Source organism: Amblyomma americanum, chromosome 1 (genome assembly GCF_052857255.1).
Source record: "Amblyomma americanum isolate KBUSLIRL-KWMA chromosome 1, ASM5285725v1, whole genome shotgun sequence".
Taxonomy (NCBI): Eukaryota; Metazoa; Arthropoda; class Arachnida; order Ixodida; family Ixodidae; genus Amblyomma; species Amblyomma americanum.
Genome location: NC_135497.1, coordinates 262086916 through 262107808, shown reverse-complemented (window position 1 = coordinate 262107808; position 20893 = coordinate 262086916). Strand labels below are relative to the sequence as shown.

The 20893-nt window shown below is 47.3% G+C and overlaps 1 protein-coding gene and 1 non-coding gene across 4 annotated transcripts in view; both read left to right on the top strand.

Annotated features, from left to right (window-relative positions):
- The window catches only part of rin (ras GTPase-activating protein-binding protein 2), a 64141-nt gene that overhangs the window by 24649 nt on the left and 18599 nt on the right, over positions 1-20893 (top strand). For all 3 annotated transcript variants that reach the window (XM_077649128.1, XM_077649129.1, XM_077649130.1), the window contains exon 6: positions 2501-3021. In XM_077649128.1, coding sequence (XP_077505254.1) covers positions 2501-3021 — 521 coding nt within the window. The remainder of the gene's footprint in view (positions 1-2500; positions 3022-20893) is intronic.
- LOC144116864 (small nucleolar RNA SNORD16) lies at positions 16639-16738 on the top strand. Its single transcript, XR_013311984.1, has one exon. It is a non-coding gene; the product is annotated as a small nucleolar RNA SNORD16 (small nucleolar RNA).

Below are 20893 nucleotides of genomic sequence, written 5' to 3'. Positions count from 1 at the left end.
TTGCAGTGAGCATTACACAGCCGGGAATTGTGACGTCTGTGATGTGTAGGACGCATGCCACCAGCCGCTCAGTGCTCATCGTGTGTACTGCGGAACTGACGGTTGGGGTATCAGCGATGTGCGAGCAGCACAGCACGTGGATGCGGTTTTTCACTTCCCCGTTTGTGTCATTCATATTGGTGTGGGATCCGGATCCCGGCTATGGTGGCCACGTGGTCGAAATTAAGAGAGTCTCATACCTGCCAACCCTCCTGATCCAGTCGGGATACTCCCGATTTTTCACTGCACCTTCCGATTGTATGATCACTAGCCTAAATCTTCTGAAAAGTCGCCTCAGCCCGCGCGGAAATCATTCTTACGATAAATTTCGGTGCAGAATCTGCAGAAGGACGTTTTGGCGGGCTAGTTGGTTCATAATAAAGTGAATGAGTACAAACTGCAGTTTGTACTCATTTGCTTCAGAATCTGCAGCCACGTCATAACTCTCCTATCAGAGTGAACGGCAGCAGCAACGCCATCAGCATCATTGGCTAGCAGCGAGCCGAAGCCAAATCTAAGCAAAAGCCAGTGGTGCCTTCTCTTTTAGGCAGTCCTTCCCTTTTCTGCATCGTTGCTATAGACAAGCGTCGGGCCGTGACGTCAAACGAGGCGGCGGCGCTGGCGTCAGCAATGACTTCCGTTGTGCAGGCAAAAAGCGGGACCTTCCGCATTGGGTGCACCACGCTTGCGTGTTTTTAGGCACAATTCCCGGCGTGCTGACAAATTGTGGTGTGGTTGGTTGAGCAGCAATGCAGAAGAAAGGAAGCTGCATAAGTTTCCCCCGTGTTTATTGCAGTCAGATAGGTGCCAAAGCAGCTGAGGAGCAAGACAAGTTAGGTGACAGATTGGCTTCGTGGCTATTTATTACCGCCGAGCTCGTGGGTTATTACGCCGAGCTCATTTAGCCCTTTGGGTTATTATATTGCGTTTCTGCATTCAAATCTAATAAGTTGGTTCATGTCTGACTTCGCGTCGTTGCTGTTCGGTCGCATGGTGAACAGTGCAAAAATCAAGCAATGCCTGCAACTCGTTCTCATTCTGTCGTGCTCTCAGCGTAAATTTAGGCGCAATATTCCATGCGCTTGGGATCGTACGTTGAATGCAGGGGGCTATTTTCAGATGCTTATCACCCTGACAACATCCCGAGCATCTCTTCGCGCGCACAAAAAAAGGGACAAAAAGCTGCCGCCAGTCGCCTTCAGCGTTCACACCGTGCTGCGCTTGAAGAAGCACCGTTCTCGGGTAGTAGCACGCGCGACGGTTTTTTCTTTGTTTTCATTTTCTCGAATTTCAACAAGTGTGTCGTTTGAACACCGGTCCAAGTACGCTAGGATCTGGACAAAGCCGCGCAGTGTTATTTCCCAAATTTGAATTTTCACATTGTAGGTCGATCAGAACCTGGTGAACACAGCAAATTCCTCGCCAAGAGCCACTCTGATCAAGCAGAATGAGCACAAATGAATAAATTAATTCTAATATAACAAGATTCTAAATAACAAAATTTTATAGCTTAGCAGAGTGAGCGTAAGCTTCGTTTGGAGCTCTCGGATCGCATTTGCCTTATTCAGAGCAGCTTTAGTGTATGTTCATTAATTTGCAAGGTCTCCGGATTGAATTGGATCGGTGAAAATAGGAAGCACATTACAAGGTTCGTCATGTGAGAAAGCTGCATCACGTCATCTTATCTTGCACTAGCAATCGCATATGCTTTATTGGCTCATTAATTCAGAACTGTGGATGATTAGTTCCTCCCCATACCTTGCGCTTTCACCTGCCGTAGCGCTGCGCCAACTAGGAGCGGAGAAGCACCCGGTGCAGTGCTCCACCTGCTAATTTCGTCTGGCGAACAGGCTGAAGAAGTGCATAACTACTCTCCGGGCATCAACACAACTGTTTCTAACCACAAGCAATGCGCACGCATTGAAATATTCGTATAAACCAGTTAGTTTCGAAGGCAGCGTCGCTTGGCGCAGTGTAGTGTGCTGCGTTTTGCCTGCTCCCCGCGTCGCTGGCAGAGCTGTCATTGCTGGCATTCATGTGCCATATCGCATAGTTCTGTACAAGTCTCTGCCTTAATTCCCATTTCAAATCTGGGGTGACGTGATGTTTGCCAGTCAAGTGCTCCACTGGTCTAATTCAGCTCGGACAGTTCCTGCCAGCTGTTGTATGAAGCGTGGCATGTCTAGTTTTGCGTCTTGTTATCAAGGCTTTTAATATACTATCTGTATGGGGCCTTGCCAGTCCCACGCTAATTTGTCATAAAAAATAGGTCTTTGCATGAACAGGGGATGCGTAATCGGGGTTCTACTGTACTGGTAAAGTTTAAATTCCTTCCAAGACTTCATCTTGCAGTCATTATTGTAAAACCTCACCTCGTGTATGCATTGAAAAGGCTGGTAACTGAGGCTGCGCTACATTCAAATGTTGCATGTCTCAACTATTTCGCTTTATCACTCTGCAGCACCTCCCGAGACAAAGACGTATGCCAACATGGTGAGCAAGAACTCTGCACCGCTGTCGTCATCTGGATTCACGTCACTGAGTCCTGCAGCACCCTTTGGTGGTACACCAACTAGTGGAGCGGGTCATGGTCCATCAGGTGCCGGGCACCCAGGCGGCCGATTTGGAGGTGATCATCTGCCTGGTGGCTTGCCTCCAAGGCCTGACCAGAGGGGAGGCCCACGGCCACAACAGCAGGCACGACCACAGCGATCTTCGCTACCACCAGCCCCCAAGCGAACAGAGGGCGGTCGCAATGATGCTGTACTGAGTGGTGGAGATGATGGGGCTGCCCCACCACCCCTTCGGTCTGGCACCAAGCCACAGTACCCTGACAACCAGCAGGTGTTTGTGGGAAATCTACCACACACTATCACCGAGGAGCAAGTGCGTGAATGCTTTGAGCATTTTGGCCGTGTTCTCGAGTTTCGCATCAACTCCAAGACAACGGGCAAGATGACAACTGGTGGCAAGGCTGTTCCTGTGAGTATTTTGTGTCCTAAATGTTTGTCTTCTGCTGTAGCCATTTGTGTCTTCAGAGAGCTTGGCACCTCCATCGATCTTGCTATTTGCAACCCTAATTAAGGCAGCATGCCAACAGTGCATCTTTTCACTTGGCCTGTTTTAATTGTAAACTTCAAGCACATCTTGCATGTCGTATAAAGAGCTTTTGCAGTCTTGCTCATAATTGTAGAAAAGGAGGTTTTAGTGTCATGTGAAGCTAGAAGCAAAATGCAGTGACTGGACTGGGCCGAGTCTTCCACTTTTCCTTGTAAAGCAGGGCATACCCATTATTCACTGTTCCTGATGCAGCTGAGTTTATAGCTCAGTTGCGTTGCTTATTGTAATAGCCAGTGATCTGGGTTTCATCTTTGCAACAGTTTTGATCTGAAATCAGGAAAGGTTTTTTTTTTTTCATGCTCTTTTTGTTTTCGAGCTGTTGGTGCTATTGAGCAGTTTTTATCAAGAGCCTTCACCTAAACACTTTTTCTTAACTGCAGCATTTGAATTGGCTTGTTGCTTGCTATTATTGTCAGCTTGGGTGCTTCAGTTTGCATATTTTACAAGGATGCGAGGAGCGCATTGTAATTCCGGCCACTGTGGGTGCATTTCGATGGAGGTGAAACGCAAAATAAGACACATTCACAACAAAGGTGGACAAGACAATGCGTCCACCTTTCTTGTGAATGTGTCTTATTTTGCACTAACGTTTGTACATAGAACTATGCACCAACTGGCCCAGCAACAAGTGAAACGCAAAATGCACCCATATGCTTTGTGATGTCAGCACACACTAAGAACATCGGTTGTCTAAATTACCATACATACTTGTGTAGGGGCCGTGCCCCAACATTAATCTGAAAAAAAAAAAAGTCAGCCAAAAAAAAAGTCAGCCAAAATAATTTTTACCGTATTTACTCGAATCTAGGCCGGCCACGATTCTAAGCCGAGACCCGAAAGTTGAAGGCCACAGAAAAAAAAAAAAACTTACCTCGATTGTAGGCCGGCCGAAAAAACAACACTGTTTATACCTCATTATCACAATTATTTTTATGACGCGACACGACTGTTCTTACGTCGCCGCGCACGTGAAAGTGCGTGGCGCGAAACGACTGCACCATGTGTCTGCGCATAGGCGACTTGGTGTAGAGAGAGGAACTCGAGTGAGACACAGCGGGAAGCATCGTGCCTGCATGCTCTGCCGAAGCGTGATTGATGGCCCCGAGAGGGACCGTTGAAAAAAAAAAGCTGCCAAAGGAGCTTTGAGAGAATAGGAGGAGAGGCGGCGTTGGGCGAGGAGACATATGCAACGCCAGCCCGGGATCAGCCCCCGCTCATTCGTCATCATCATCGCTGACTTCTTTATCGCTGGCCTCCTCGAACAGTGCACTATCTTCACTGCCATCAAATGCATTAGAGATGCAGCACTTGCGGAATGAGCGTGCAACCAAGCTTTCTGGGATGTCATCCCAGGCTGCAGCTATCCAAGTGGCTACAACTCCCAGTGAGGGCCTGTTGGTGTAAGCTCGCGCCGCTCTTCACTAAGCCAGTCCACGTAGTACTTGCACAGCCGATCCTTGAAAGGCTTATTGAGGCACACATCAAGAGGCTGCAGCTGGCCTGTCATGCCGCCGGGTATGATGGCGACGTCGGTACCGGCTTCGGAAAGCGCAGCTTTTACGCCGTCAGTGAGGTGTCCACGGTAAGAGTCCAGGACGAGGAGGGAACGTTTGGCCAAGAGGGCCCCTGGACGCCGCTGCCAAACCATTCTGATCCACTGCTCAACCATATCGCTCGCCATCCATCCATTTTCGTTGGCGCGGACGATCACATTTCTTGGAAACACTTCCCGAGCTGGTAGAGTCTTCCTCTTAAAAATTATATACGCCGGCAGCTTGTGGCCATCCGCCGTGCAGGCCAGCATTACAGTCATGCGCTGCTTTTCGTATCCGGCCGAGCGCACTTTCACTTCCTTGGCACCTTTTTCGTTCACGGTGCACGCCACTGGCACGTCAAACCATACCGGCGTCTGGTCAGCGTTTCCCATTTGTCCTACGGCGTAGCCGTGCTCCATCCTCTTCCTTATTACGAATCGCTGAAATGAGATCAGCTTCTCTTCGAAGTCGCCCGGCAGCTTTTGACAAATGGACGTGCGACGTCGGAGGCTGAAGCCAAAGCGCTTCATGAACTTCTGCAACCAGCCCCGGCTGGCTTTGAACAGTTCCCGGGGGACGCCTCGCTCTCTCGCCAGCTCTCTTGCTTTGGCTTGCAGCACTTCCGTGGTCACTGGAAGTGCCGCTGACCTCTGCGTCTCCACAAACTCGGCCAGAGCTACCTCCACTTCTGGATGGCGGCCTTTCTTGGGGCCCGTGAAAGCCGTTCTCGTTGCCGCGCAAGCAAAAATTTCGTTACGCTGCCCCTTCCAACGGCGAACATTCTTCTCATCCACGCCGAAGTCCCGCCCGGCTTGAAGATTTGACGACTGCTCTGCAGCGACTATAACTTTCCGCTTGAAGGCGGCACTGTAATGGCACCGCCTGTTTGGTGCCATGGTGTTGGTGATAAAAACTACGCACGAAAACTTCACTGCTGCGAATGTGCTCACGCCACCACACGAGAACAGAACAAGGCCAAAATGGCAGCCAGTGCTCATGTGTGCTTTGATCAGTATCGGCTACGGATAGCAACGGCTACAGTGCTGTCTTTCGTTGGCGTTTTGTGGGGGCGCCACCTGCGTGCTACATTTATTCGTATTTTACGAATACGAAACCTCGAAACGAAATCCTCGAATCTAAGCCGACATAAGAGTTCTACATGTCGTTTTTTTGAAAAAACTATCGGCCTAGATTCGAATAAATACGGTATGTGTGCATAATTTCCGGGCTCCGCCTGGAACCGCAAACTCACTGTGCCCCAGTGCTGTTAACTTGTCGTGCGCGCTCTGCATTCGCCCGACAAAGGACCAAACGTGCTGCGCTGAAGCTAGAATGGGGTGCACTCACGCTAGCGGCACGTTTCTTTGCAACGACGTGCCAGCAGAATACAGTCGACGACCGAATATTCGGACGCTTGACTTTTTCTGACATGCTTGATTATTCGGACTTTTCCGCGCCACCGCGACATGGCCCATAGAGCCAATGTGTAAGAACGCCTCAAATTTCGGACGAACCGCAACTGACTGCTCGATTTTTTGGACCTCATTCGCACCCGCCCCCCAAGCCACCGTATAATGGGTACAGTGGAACATCGTTAATTCAAACTGCAAGGGAGATCGAAAACTTCATAACACAAAAGGAAATTCAAGCTTTAAGGGAGCCTCTTAAATTGTGATGCTGAAATTGCGCGCGAGTCGGCACATCGGGCCCGCGTGGTTTCCAATTCATACTGGTCTTGAATGCTGTCCGCCGCACAAACTTGAACAGTAGTTGGAGTTCCGCTCATCTGTGCCGAGTCTTTCATCCCGAATATGGGAAGAGGTAGCAGCGAAGCACGTGGGAGATGTACGGCTTCACGGAGACGGCAAGCGTGGAAGGAAATGGTGGTGCATTTCAAAGCGAGGTCAGCATATCAGCGGCGGTCAGCGTACCCCCTTCTTCCGCCATATTGGCAATAAGTTCGTAATTTTTTTCGGCCGTTTCGCCGTCCCTGAGAGTCCGAAAAATCTGTCGTCGACTGTTTGTGCTGTAGTGGGGCTCCATTCGCCAAATGTCACCTTGCCTGATGGTCTTCGCATCGAAGCCGCGGCGAAAGAGTTTTGAATCTGGTCACAGCTTACTATAAAAGGTCTAACCTTGTTACCAGTTTACCATTACACAATAACTTCACATTATACCCTTGTCACACGGGCGCGCTTAACCGTGGTTTTCGCTAACTGTGGTGACTGCTGTCCACACAGCAGGTAAAACCTTGGTTATGCCGCTAACCATGACCTTGGTTCACACTGACCACAGTTATCGCGAACTGAGCTTGGCTACCTCGGTTAGCGTCTTTAACTGAGAAGATGGCGGCGTCTGTGGACAGAAAGTACCCATAGGCACCAGCACGAGCTGGCCCGCTTCAGGAATGTACTTTTTTCACACTAAATCATGTTTCAAGAGCAATGCATTAAAATAGGCAGTGTGTATAGTGCCGTTTGACGGCGCTTTTGTGCAGCCTTGGAGTATCGTCCGACAGCGCAGCAACAGCATACTGCAGCAACCTCCCGTGGTGCTGAAACTACGCATTCTATCGCCATTACATCAAAAAAGATTCAGCCCCTGCCGGATCGTTAAAGTAGGCGACAAGTTTGCAATGCTCGCAGCACTGGATTCCGCGAGCTTACCGCAATGGTGCCGCCTGCGAGTGTGCTGGGCAACTGCGCTCTGGTACGCTACTCCCTCGTCGTCGCTAGGCCTAATTTGTTTCGCATCGAAGCCACAGTGGACTGCGCTTTTGAAATGACCAGCACTATAGTAAATGGTCTACTCATGGCACTGCCTTATGACAATCTCATTGTCTCGTATTAAGGGGGGACACTGGTTTTATACTTACTTTCCTTATTTTTAGTCCAATCCTAATGAAACTGTATCGCCTTGCTGAATTTTTATACTGATTTCAAATACGAAATTGCTCTTGTAATTAATTCATTAGTTCCTAAGATAAATAAATTTAATAGATAATTAATTTTAAAAAATTATTTTTAACCCCTAGCTACATAGTATGGTGAGTAAAAAGTGCAATAATCAAAGCAGTTTTTCCATTTTAACCTCGTAATAATTTTACCGCACTTAGAATAGCAGCATTCAAAGTATGAGTGTCATGCATCGATAAACTTCGCAAATTTATAAATTCTTGAAGCGTGATTGAACAATTGTGCTTCGATTATTGCATACATTGTGCCTTCAGCTTCCCTTAGCAAACAATATGGCATGTCTATCTGTCCTAGACGTTGAGATATTGACGTACTAAGACAGCCAGGTGCCCAAAATTTTCATGGTGTTAAATCGCCTGCTCTTGCACAAATTGAGCCCACACAGTGATCTAAATTTAATATTATGGTCAAATCACTGATTTCCTGGAGGAGAAAACTGGTAGAGTTGAAAAATAATAGCTATAGGCTCTCCCCCCCCCCCCCCGAAAGCCTTAGCAGCAGAGCTGGCGTGCAAGCAGATCGGGTTACAGCTGCTACGCGGCTCTGAACATAAAACTTGCTTGTATCGCAGTCATTACTTCTACCAGCAGTTCAGTACAGGTCGGCGATCCTCAAGGAGGATTCATTTTTGACAATCCCTTATCCTAAGGCATATTATTTATGAGAACAAGAAACGGTCTTCTGACGCTGGCGCCAGGGATTCGCTGTAGAGATGTCGCCTTGGCATGGATGGCTTGAGTGAGGCGCGGCGATCTATACAGCGATATGGCGGTGGAGGCACTGCTGCTACCGGACGTTGCCGCCGCGTGGCACTCTAGACACTGTGTTGGGAGATATTTGAAAATGCAGCTTCACTCCCAATCACTGTGTCACTTCGTTCGTAACCCAGAACGGTGGCGAGACGTGTGACAACGGCGAACTGTGATTAGAGATAACCGCAGTTAAGCAGCCTGCATGACTATGGTCTTATAGCTTATAATGTGAAACTGCTTGGAGGTTTGCCAACATCGCATCTATAGCTTCCAGTTGCCATCTCGGTTCAGTTGGGCAGGTGTGTCGTTTGCTAGCATGCTTTCTTGATGTTCTTGATATTGGGGAGGCTGTCATGAATGTTTTGAGTAGAATTTCAAAAGGTGAGGTTCAGCCGGTGCGCTGCTTATATTGCTAATCTTTTACTAAATATAGGTCCTTTCCTATCATTTAGTCACTGCCAGCTTGTTTCTACCGCATCCTCTGCTTTCCTTGAAGTTTGGCACTGAAGATGGCAAGGATCGGCACTGGGAAGCATGTGGAAAAGATTTAACTCTGTGCTGTTGTCGTTTTAATGCGTGCATTTAGGCATTGGTTCAGGTCTCACTCATTATCATAGCTGTTCTATTTTCAAGTGGGCAAACATTCGCCTGGTAGGGTAGTGACCGCTTATTTTTTGCTGCATGTGCACATGCGTTGGCCTGGAGCAACTTCTTTCGGACTACAAACTTTTGTGCGTGGCACCATTAACAGCTGCGTTACAGAGCCCGGCACAATTGCCAATGTTTTTTTTAGCTTCTAGTACCACATTTCAAGGGGAGACCCTGGTCTTTAGACAAATTTTTTTTAATTTTAGACCTAGAGAGATGAAACTTGCTTTTATAGGGCATTTTGGCATCCTAAAAACAAATATGGAATCAGTTCTTTCCTATCTTGAATGCATTTCAAGGTATTAACTTTTTATGAATGCACATTGTGCCCAAGTTTTGTACAACTTGGGCAATAAAATAATGATTGACAAAAATTTTGTCTATTTGTTCTGTAGTAACCCTAGATTTCAACCATACCATCACCATAATTTTAGCAGCAGCAGTATAAAAGTTGTAGCTTTTTTTAAAATGCTTATGAATTGACCCAAATTTTTCTTTAATTAAACTGCTAAATTAATTAAATTTCTGTAATGAAAAGTAGTACTTTTTATTTTGTTGCACAGAAGGATGTATAAGCTTTCATATGCATTAAGAATTATTAAAATCCGATCAGCACATCAAGAGATACCCTGGGCAACAGCACATGTCATGGTAAAAAAAAAGTTTTGAGAAAACAAGGATATCTTCAATTTATTTTCAACGAAGTAAGGCATCAAATCAGGTTCATTTTGTGCTAGGACCCTCCAGGCACATAATCAAAGTAGTTTTACACGCTTCTTTATGGCCTGGCGGAAATTCTCGGCACTTGCGTGCTTCTTGTCGGACGTTTTGAGCTGGTGCTGATCCTTCTCAAGACATCTTTGAAGCAGCACACTGCTTCTGTTGATACTCAGCTCCTTCAGAATTGCCTCAGTGGCACATTCTTTCCCAGAATTAAATCTTAGTACCGCTTCAGCAACAGCGGCCTCCACTGTGAACAGTGATGCATGCCTGATCTTTGGTACAAGTGACCAAATGACAGAGTGCAGACTTTCATTTGAATTCTGTGTTTTCCCTCTCTGACAGTGCTCCAGCAGTTTGCTGTCAGAGAGGTGCATGTAGACTGGCAGCAAGGCTTGTGCAACATGGGGAGGTAGATTGTACTTATGTTTTGGTGGAGTTTGTTGTTTTGCCAAAGCCCTGTTGAAGCTGCGCCAAGACTGCCTTTTGGACACCTTGGGTGGTTTGGGCTTCCATCTGTTGAAGTAACGTGGCAGAACGTTGCAAGAACAGCGTTTTGCTTCTCATCAGTGCTGCCTTGAGTGCCATGCCATAGTAATTGGAGAGCTTTGTTATGAGGTTTCCGTTCAGTTTCCTCTTGGCCACCAAGGCTCTGCTTCTCTTCTCTCTTGTTTTTGGGCAGAAGGCTTCGAAGGGCTACACCCATCCATTTGTGAACATGGTTCACACAGTCTTCCTTCTCTATACTCAAGTAGCCATATACTTTTTCTTCTTGGAGGCTATTAAAAGCCCGACTGTCTCCATCACACAACATTGTGGTGTAACTAAGTCCATGTTTTTCAAGAGACCGGCCAAAAAGGATCTTCACAGCCTCCACCTCCATATGGCCAGGCTTGTATGAAGTTTTTTTTTTTTTTTTTTGCACTTGTGTCTGGCTTTTCGTTCTTGATACTTAGGGTCCTCATCTTTGGGGCCGAGCTGGCATCCTAAGCAGTAGTTCGATAATACCATGAAATAAAGCACGTATCCCGTAAATAGTTCTATGACCGTTGCCACGCAGGTGTGCGATGAATGACCTCTAGCCAGCCAAATACCGTCAAATGGTACAGCTATATTCCTCGGATTAGCTAAGTTCAGGTCTGAGTAGAGGGACGTCACGGCTGCCGTGCACTTCCCCATCACAACTGCAGACGCGTTCCGAGCTGCAGGATTGATTTTTTTTTTTTACGTAATCTTGGTACGTCTTTTTATGCATTCCACGATGAGAGATGCTTAGGGCGGAAAAAAAGATCAATCAGCACAATATTGCCTGTACTCATAGCTGCATGAGTAGCGAGCGCGTTTACCTCGAAAGGATTGCAGGTAGTACCCTCACCGGCCCTTGGCGAACTCCATCCAACTCTTAATTCTCCGCAGGTATTGCAGGTCGGGACAAGCTTAACTGCAAAGTGGCATGTCCGAGGCAGTCTTTTTCGTTTTTTGCCGAAGGTGTGAGCCGTTTGGAATTAGCGATGCCCACCAGCCATCGTATCGAGGTAGCAAAGAGAGTGTGGCTATCGGCGCGACACATCAAAATGGCGACCGACGCACTTTTGTCTGGCAGACAGCGCTTCCCGACATCCAGTCAGGTGTTGGCGTCCACCCCACGTGATACGAAAGCACCAATGCCATGTGCATATTTAGTTTTTTTTTTTATGAGTCAGAATGGTTTCGTTACTGACTTTAATTGCTGATATCTGAATAAATACTCATCAGAAGACATTAATATTTTAGAAACAGGTACTTTATAGCTTCTAGATAGTGGTAAAGAGTAGTTCAAGAAACCGATTTTTGACCATTTTTTCTCCTCAAAGACCTGGGTCTCCTTTTAAGCGAGGCGAAATACCATATTTATTCGCGTAATGTACACACTTTTTTCCATAAAATTAAGGCTTCAAAAAGGAGGTGCACAAATATTGCGGAGATTTTGCAAACACGTCCTAAAAACCTTACAAAGGTTACAGCGTGCAATGTATGTGGTATATTGCCGTGTATAGACCAGATTCTTTTACCCTCGCACGCAGGCTGCCGGAGCGCTGCTACTCTCGACAGCAGTCGCCATCTGTCGGCGCACGCAGCACGTTGGACTGCGGGCGGGTCGCCCCGGTGGCCCGTAGTATGCGTGTTTACGTGTTCGTTGCTTCCGTCGCTGATGCGCTCTATTACCTAACGTATGTGGGTGTGTGCGTGCATCACTACTCACATTTTTCCAGGCCGTTCTACGGTTATCTGGCACATTTTGTTACACATTGTTACTCACATATCCGAGGGTAGTCAACCAGGTAGGGTGCGGATTGGAAACAGGTACTTATAAGCACATTTCTGCACTGGCATGTCGTTTGTTGCAGTCTTTTATGTACACTACCGCTACCATCTATGATAATTTTATGCTTCAGAATGTATATTTATTGATTTGACTTCATGGTGCAGTGATGTTCAAGCGGTAACCGGATCGTCCAGCTGCAGACCGAAGGTTGTCCCGGCGAAGCGCGTGTTTTCAATCACCAGTACGTCTTCGACATCCATGTGCTGAGCTTGCTATTGTTCCCGTTAAACACATTTCGTGCGCAGGGATGTAAGCACGACCGCTGCCAATTTAAGTTGCTATTTCCGCATGTATCTCAGAGGGATTGGCGGGGTAAAGGGCGGTCTGTAGTATCTTTCTGCTGTTGGTACCTGCCGTAATCACAGCAATATATGCACAATTTTATTACATTCCATGACACTTGGCCAAGCGGCTACGCGACGCTGTCACACGCGCCGAAAGGTTTCGAATAAAATACAGTCGAGCCCACATATAACGTCCCCACTTAAGACGAACTTTCGCTTATAATGAAGGAGACCTGTGTGACCGTCAAAAATACATTGTTTCAATGGCACAAAATCACACGCATGACGAACGTCATTAAGCCCTGCTGATCGGTTACAGCGAACGGACTGCGTAAACCCAACACCGCAATGCGAGATAACCTTCCTCCGACCCCTTTGTGCGCCCGGCACGCAGTATGTTTTCCCGAGCCTCATCGCAGGTGAACTGCCCACCCCGTTTCGTGCCGCTCTCAAGCGAGCTGCCCTTTCCCCGTCGACGCGCCTTCCAAGATAACCCTCCCGCACCTCCTCGCAACTCCGCTCCCTTCTCCTCACTCTCTTGCAAATCTGCACGTGGCCTCCTCGATCAACGCGCCGCCATTGGTGCCGATCGCGGAGGCCACGCTCCGTGAAGCAGGCCTTCCGTGGGAGCCAAGATGTGGCTGCACTGATGCTCGCGGACGCCCCTCATTGGTGTCTCTGCTGGTGCTGTGCATTTGTTTCGTTAGCTTGATTGGCTTGATTGCCACCTGGGCACGTTGCACGTCTACCCCATTGTGCGTTTTTGTCACTTATGTTGCGGTGCGGACGTTCTGTTGCCTTCGCAAATCTCGGGGCCCTAGTTGTAATTCGAGATGGTGGACGGGAACACCGTGCCCATTTCCATTGTATTCAGCGGTAGAAATGGTGAAAGCGGCCTCGGGCGGAGGTGACTGCCACTGGCGAGCGGAACTGCTTCTGCAAGGCCGGCTTCGTCGAGTGTCTGTTGCCGAGCCTGATGCTTCGGAAAATGACCAGCCTGAAGGCGATTTGTCGCAGCGCGTCGTCGACTCTGACATGGGGGGTCATTACATTGGTTGGAATGATTTTATTTCTGTCGGTGACGACGCCGACACCGCGAAACTGTGCACGGACGAGGGCATCGTTTCCGAAGTGCAGGACGAGAGTGACGCGGAGGAATCGGATGAGGACGAAACTTCGGAGCCAGCACCCATAAGTGCGCCTGTAGCAATGAGCTACATAGAGAGCCTCACACAACTTGTCTATGCCAAAGATAGCACGCTTTTGCTTAAAATAAACTGGAAACCTCCCTCATCGGATTTCCGCTGCAAAAACAGACGTTCATCGCGGACTTTTTCGCAAAGAAAGAATTTTGTGTTTTGACAAGCAACTGTCTTCAAAGCTGTGGTCCAATTACTACTAACTTCGGGATGTAACGAATGGACGCCGCACGACGCTCATGTTCGTTATAAGTGGGCTCGACTGTAAACGCGATTTCGAGCCGCAGAATTCGTGAAAGCTGGCCTCTCTGCTGATATTGATTCAATCTTTGAAAAATTAAGCGAAAATACATTTTTATGCGCCAGGCAGCATAAACTATGACAAAAATTGTTTTCTGTTAGTTGAGTTTTTTAGTTGAGCTAACAACAGTTTGTTGATGTAACTGGCGCACCACGTAGCTGGTGACAAGAAAGCCCTATTTGTGGTGGGTGCTTTTTGGCCGGCAGGAAGGATTAAGAGCGCATGGGAATTGTAATTGCATGCTAGCTGTGAACATAATGCTTGATACTGAACAAAAAATTTTTCTCTGTGATGGAGCACCAAGACGGTAGCGATATAAGCGCGAGCGCGTGGCCGGCACAATGAACGTGAATGCTGAACTAAATGTCATGATTAACACATCAATTTTATCCTTTTGATAACGCAAAGACTTCCTGCAACACAACCACGCTGTGGAAGGATGCTGGACAACGTTTTTTTTTAGCGCCCGCAGGGCAGTAATTAGTCTATCTGCAGGCGCATCTGCGGAGCTGCTGCAGCCTCACAGTCCCCAGTGAAACGCCCGCACCACGGTGCTTCAGTCGGCGGAAAATGGCCGCGCCCGAGAGCGGCTCTGGATTCTGGTCTATAAGTCGACCCCGCAACTCCTTGCACCCCCTTGCTGGCCAAGAAACAGTAGACAAGCTGTAATCGGCGCACATGGTCTTTTGAGTGCACTGTAGTGTGCTGCAGCTTGAGAGATTTTTCGGACTACACGCTTAAGCAACACCCGCATACGCCAGCTGAAAAAAAGAACGAAAAATCTGCCCCATCTATTTTGTTCAAGTGCATATCAATGTGTTTACGTCCGATCGACTATGTGGCACCGGAAAGTTACTAAATGCATGATGTTGGCTCCTCTTCTGATCAGACAAGTAGTCTGGTCTATATCACAATTTGAAAACAAATCATCAATAAAGCTTTGTAAATAATCAGCACATGAAGCGAAAGCTGTAAATGGACCTGTGAGCATACACATGACACCTCGCAATGCATTTAGTGCTAATAAAATGTTTGTGCACAGGAAAAAAATAATGAGAAATTAAAACTTATGCCTGGTTACAACACACATTGTACAGTAGAGTGCATTCGGAGGTGCCGGCTTCTGCTCGCGTCTTCCTGTGGGTTACCTTTCAAACTTGGCGAGCATCATTGCCTCATGCAAACTGACTTTTCTTGCTTCGTGCGGCGGGTGCATTCGGTTTGAGGCATGACTTGCGGCCACGTCGCCCTCTCTGGTATCATGATATGAAAGGGCGTGGAGATGACGAATACATGACTATGGCTCACATACAGTCTAATATTATTGCTTATAGGCGGAACATGGGGAGCGGCGATTTTAGCAATTTTGAAAGCCGGTTTTTCGCACAAAAGTTCTATTTTTGAAATTCATGGCTTTTTCGGACTGTTCGATTATCCGGGCCACTTCCCGGTTAGCGACTGTACATTATACGGTAACCGGAGCCTGCCTCTACAGTGCCCTTCTTCATAACCCATGTGTTGCTCCAGGATGTTAACCCTACAATTAACAATTTTTGAAAGAAGGTGTGAGCAAAAGCTTCGTGTTCATTATTTGGCAGTTACTGCGCATAGTTTTTTTTTTTTTTTTTCCCCCTATTAGTCCTTGTAGCAGAGGTACAGTGGATGACAGTAGTCACCAACCGATTTTTTGAACTCGGCGGGGCTCAGAAAATGGTCTGAGTAATCAAACCGTCCCAAAAATCTGTTAACTTGAAAAAAAATAATCTTACTGTGGAAAACCAGCTTTAAAACTTCCGAACTTAGCCACTCCCCCATTTCCAGTTTGCAAGCGATAATGAGCCACAGTTAAGCTTTCGTCATGTCCGCACCACCTCGCGTCACGATAGTTGCTCTTGTCACGATACCAGACAGTGCGACGTGGCCGCAAGTCGTGCCGTGAATGAATGCATGCGTTACACAAAGCAAGAGCAGCCTGTTTCCATGGGGAAAAAGTGGAAGCGAGCGCCTCCGAATGCACGCTCCCCCTCCTCCCTCTCACCTCCCCAGCATCGCGGGTTGCGCTGTCCAAGCTGTGGCGGGTGCTGCAACTGCCCCATTCTTAATGCGATCACGCACTTTGCAGGCCATCATCTGAGGTTGCAGACGTGAAGAAAAAATTGCCAAGCCTATCCAAGCTAGCCTGTCTGGTTGACTCCATTTAAATCCCACATGACTCCTTTCACAGCGGCGGAGAAATGCTTGGTTGCGACAGCGATGCCCGCTCCCGTCTATATATTAAACCGAAAAAATGAATTTTCGGTTGAAAAACTATCTCCACAGTATTACTGGCGAGTACTTTAGTCCGAGATATTGGTCCTGAAAATGTACATGTTGTTATGCTGTGCGTGACTGTTCCTTAGCGATCTCCGAAATATTGCACAAGTCTGTATTATTGGAGTCCTAAAAATCGGTCTGCTGCTGTAGTTTGAGTTACTCAACGGACCCCGAATTTGAAGGGCTATTGGCTACACCAGTTCTTCATAGCTATGCGATTCAAATGTGCACAGCTATAGCTGGTAGCATTAAAACTTTCACAATACTATTTTCTGATTAACTTGAGTCTACAACTTCGTAAAATTGCACTGCATAGTGGCATTTTGTGGATATGTGTTGTTATCAGCGTAAATGTACCACGGCTGCACTGGAAACAGTGTTATAGCTTTCCATGATGATGTAATTTGCGCCTTAGGTCTTGTAGACGGACAAATGCCTGTTGTCTTTTATGTCTGCCTGACCACTGGTGAAAAAAATTCTCTGAGAAAGCTATGGCACTTGTTGATTGTTCTGTCAAGGTCTTCCCAGCAGCACAATGTTAATGCTGTGAGGAAAAAAAAAAAGAAAGTGGAAAAGTTTGAATTGACGAGGGTAGCTGCCGAGTTGGGCTCACCCTGTATGCTCTTGCATATGCCGTACTTTTACATGAAATTTTCTCAGGTGCGGGTTATACATGAATTAGGCCTCTATCTACACATTGAAGCCCGGAATGCATGTGACGTTTTTTTTATCGAAGTTCGTGCGTCAAGAAACGATGTGGCGGCGCAACACCCGTCCGGGGATACATGGAGGGAATAAGCGGCGCCGCACCGCCGTGTATATGTCGCCGAATGTGATCAACAAGTGGCAAATACCACTGAGCGAGGAGTTTTTTCAGAACAGCGATGCTGACTCTTCTGTTATAATCATGAAATTGTTAACTTCGGCACCACTGTACTAATTTCAGCACGCGTGCATAGGTATCTGAGGATTTGCGTGCTCGAATGCATGCTGTCGCATACCTTTAGGCGTCCGCTGAGCCGTGGATACCACCGGCTGCGGTTTTATTCGACACTTTCGCTTCAGGGAGGAAACGCAGGCATTTCGATCCGAGACTGTTGTGTTCTCAAAAAAAAAAAAAAGCGACACTTCATGTCTGGGGAAGCGTTTATTTTCCCGATAACATTTCCGTGCCAAAATCACTGTGTAGCTTGTCGGCTATGGCCTCCATGTTGGTGGCGGCAGGTAGAGGCAGCCAAACCGGAAAAGCGGGCTTTCTGTGCTGCTATTGGCTCGCTTCAGCCGCTGCTTCCGGCCTCACTGGACGCCGCACATCAATATCTGGTGGGTCCAGATTGGTGGCGCCTGGCGTTTTTCTCTATGCCGGGTGTCCAGTGCGCGCTGTCGGGCGAAAATCGCTGACTTGCTGTCGTAAAAACGCGCCATGTCTTCCGGCTTTAACACACTGTGTTGCCTCTGTAATTACTGTGTCAGGTAATTAAAATGCTGGCAACACACGCAAATTTTCACTATTGATTGCCGCTTTTGCGCTAATCGCCGTCGGAAGAGCTTAGCTCATCGACACTCTCACCACTGTTGGACGAGCTCACCTCATTGGCGTGCTTCCAAAGCTGGTCATCCTCTGTGCCGTCCATGTCGTTTGACAGCCCCGTGACTCTAAAACACCTTGAGATGGTGTCCGTTGACAACGAACACCACGCGTGCAGAATCTAAATGCTCACTTGCTGGAGGGATGCTCGCTTCAGCCACCTTGTCGGAGTTGTTCCGTGGTTGCCCGCGGCCATCCACTCCGTGTAGCACTGCTGAAATTCAGTCTTAAATGGCCAGTTAATGCAAACATTCAGCGGCTGCAGCACGCTTCTCAGGCCACCAGGAATTACGGCCAAGTCTGTTCGGCAGTTTGCCAGCCGAGTCTTCACTTGGTCTGTTAGGTGCTCTCTTAAGCTATTGAGCACAAGAAGGCTTTGCGGCGTAGTAGGCCTCCTGGTCAGTCTGCCACACTGTTTTCGGCCAGTCTGTGACTAATACATCGGACATCCAACCTTTTCCTTGCACCTGGACTACGATAACCTAGGGGAACTTCTCTCTTGGCACAGCCTTTCTGTTAAAGACAATGTAGGGTGGAAGCTTCCTTTCATCAGCGGTGATGCAAAGCATCGCCGTGCACCTTTGGCTTCCACCGTGCAATTTTCAGGGACATCGAACCAGACAGGTCTGATTAGCATTGCCTGTCTGCGAGAGGTTGTACTCATGCTCCCTCCGAAGTGCATTGACAAAGTGATAAAATTTCATTATTTGGCCCTCGTATTCGGCTGGCAGCTTCTGGTACAACGTCGTTCGAAGGGGGATGGAGAGTTGGTGGCGTTGCATAAAACGTTGAAGCCCCCCTCGACTGGATTTGAGGCCCGCAGGTCGAATGTTCATGTGCTGAGCGATCATCATCATCATCAGCCTTACTACACCCACTGCAGGGCAAAGGCCTCTCCCATGTGTCTCCAATTAACCCTATCCTTTGCCAGCTGCATCCACCCTTTGCCTGCAAACTTCTTAATCTCATCAGCCCACCTAACCTTCTGCTGCCCCCTGCTGCGCTTACTTTCTCTTGGAATCCACTCCGTTACCCTCAAGGACCAGCGGTTATCTTGCCTTCGGAATACATGTCCTGACCAAGCCTATTTCTTTCTCTTGATCTCGACTAGGATGTCATTAACCCGCGTTTGTTCCCTCACCCACTCTGCCCGCTTCCGATCTCTTAACGTTACACCTATCATTTTTCTTTCCATGGCTCGCTGCGTTGTCCTTAACTTAAGCTGAACTCTTTTCGTTAGCCTCCACGGTTCTGCCCCGTAGGTGAGTACCGGTAAGATTATGCTGTTGTACACTTTCCTCTTGAGGGAAATTGGTAAACTGCCACTCATGATCTGCGAGAATTTGCCATATGCGCTCCACCCCATTCTTATTCTTCTAGTTATCTCCCTCTCATGATCCGGATCAGCTGTGACTACCTGCCCTAAGTAGACGTATTCCGTCGCAGTTTCTAGGCTCTCGCTGCCAATTGTGAACTGTTGTTCCCTTGCTAGGCTGTTGAACATTACCTTGGTTTTCTGCATGTTAATTTTTAGACCCATCGATCTGCTCTGCCTGTCTAACTCGTTGATCATGATTTGCATTTCACCTCCTGAGTGACTCAGCAAGGCAATGTCATCAGCAAATCGCAGATTATATAGGTATTCTCCATTTATTCTTATTCCCAACTGTTCCCAATTCAGGCCTCGAAATACCTCCTGTAAACATGCGGTGAACAGCATTTGCGAGATCGTGTCTCCTTGCCTGACGCCCTTCCTTATTGGAATTTTATTGCTGACTTTATGTAGGATTATAGTAGCTGTGCAGTTGCTATATATATCTTCCAGTATTTTGGCGTAAGGCTCTTCTACCCCCTGATTACGCAATGCCTGTATGACTGCTGAGGTTTCCACTGAGTCGAATGCTTTCTCGTAATCAAAGTATATATAGAGGTTGGTTATATTCTGCGCATTTCTCTATCACCTGATTGATAGTGTGAATATGATCTATTGTGGAATATCCTTTACGAAAGCCTGCCTGATCATTTGGTTGATTAAAGTCTAACGTTGCCCTGACTCTATTAGTGATTACCTTAGTAAATACTTTGTAGGCAACGGATAGTAAGCTGATCGGCCTGTACTTTTTCAAGTCCTTGGCGTCTCCCTTCTTATGAATTAAGGTAATGTTTGCATTCTTCCAAGCTTCTGGTACAGTCGAGGTCATAAGGCAATGCGTATACAGGGTGGCTAGTTTTTCTAGCACGCTGTCCCCTCCATCCTTCAACAGATCTGCTGTTACCTGATCCTCCCCAGCTGCTTTTCCCCTTTTCATTGCTTCCAAGGCTTTCTTTACTTCATCTTTCGTTACTGGCGGGATGATGCATTGCTGTGCACTGCTGTCTTTCTCATTAACACTCTGATTACATTGGCTACTGTACAGGTCTGTGTAGAACTCTTCGGCTACGTTAACTACCTTATCCATATTGGTAGTGACATTTCCCTGCTTGTCTCTTAATGCATACATCTGGTTTTTACCTATGCCTAGTTTCCTCTTCACTGTTTTTAGGCTACCTCCATTCTTTATAGCATGCTCGATTCTCTCCATATTAAATTTCCTCATGTCGGCTACCTTGCGCTTATTTATTAGCTTTGATAGCTCCGTTCTATTCTATCGGTAGGGTTAGATGCCCTCATGTTTTGGCGCTTCTTAATCAGATCTTTCGTCACCTGAGATAGCTTCCCGGTATCTTTTTTTCGAACTGTCCTACCGGCTACTTCTACTGCGCACTCCGTAATTATAGATGTCAGATTATCGTGCATTGAATGAACATCAAGATCATCTTCCTCAGTTAAAGCCGAATATCTGTTTTGCAGCGCTATCCTAAACTCCTGTGCTTTCCCTCTTACGGCTAACTCGTTAATGGTCTTCTTCTTCACTAGCTTCTTCTGTTCCCTCTTCAAGTATAAGCTAATTCTAGACCTTACCATTCTGTGGTCTCTACAACGCACCTTTCCGAGGACGGCCACATCCTGAATGATGCCAGGTTTAGCGCATAGTATGAAGTCGATTTCATTTT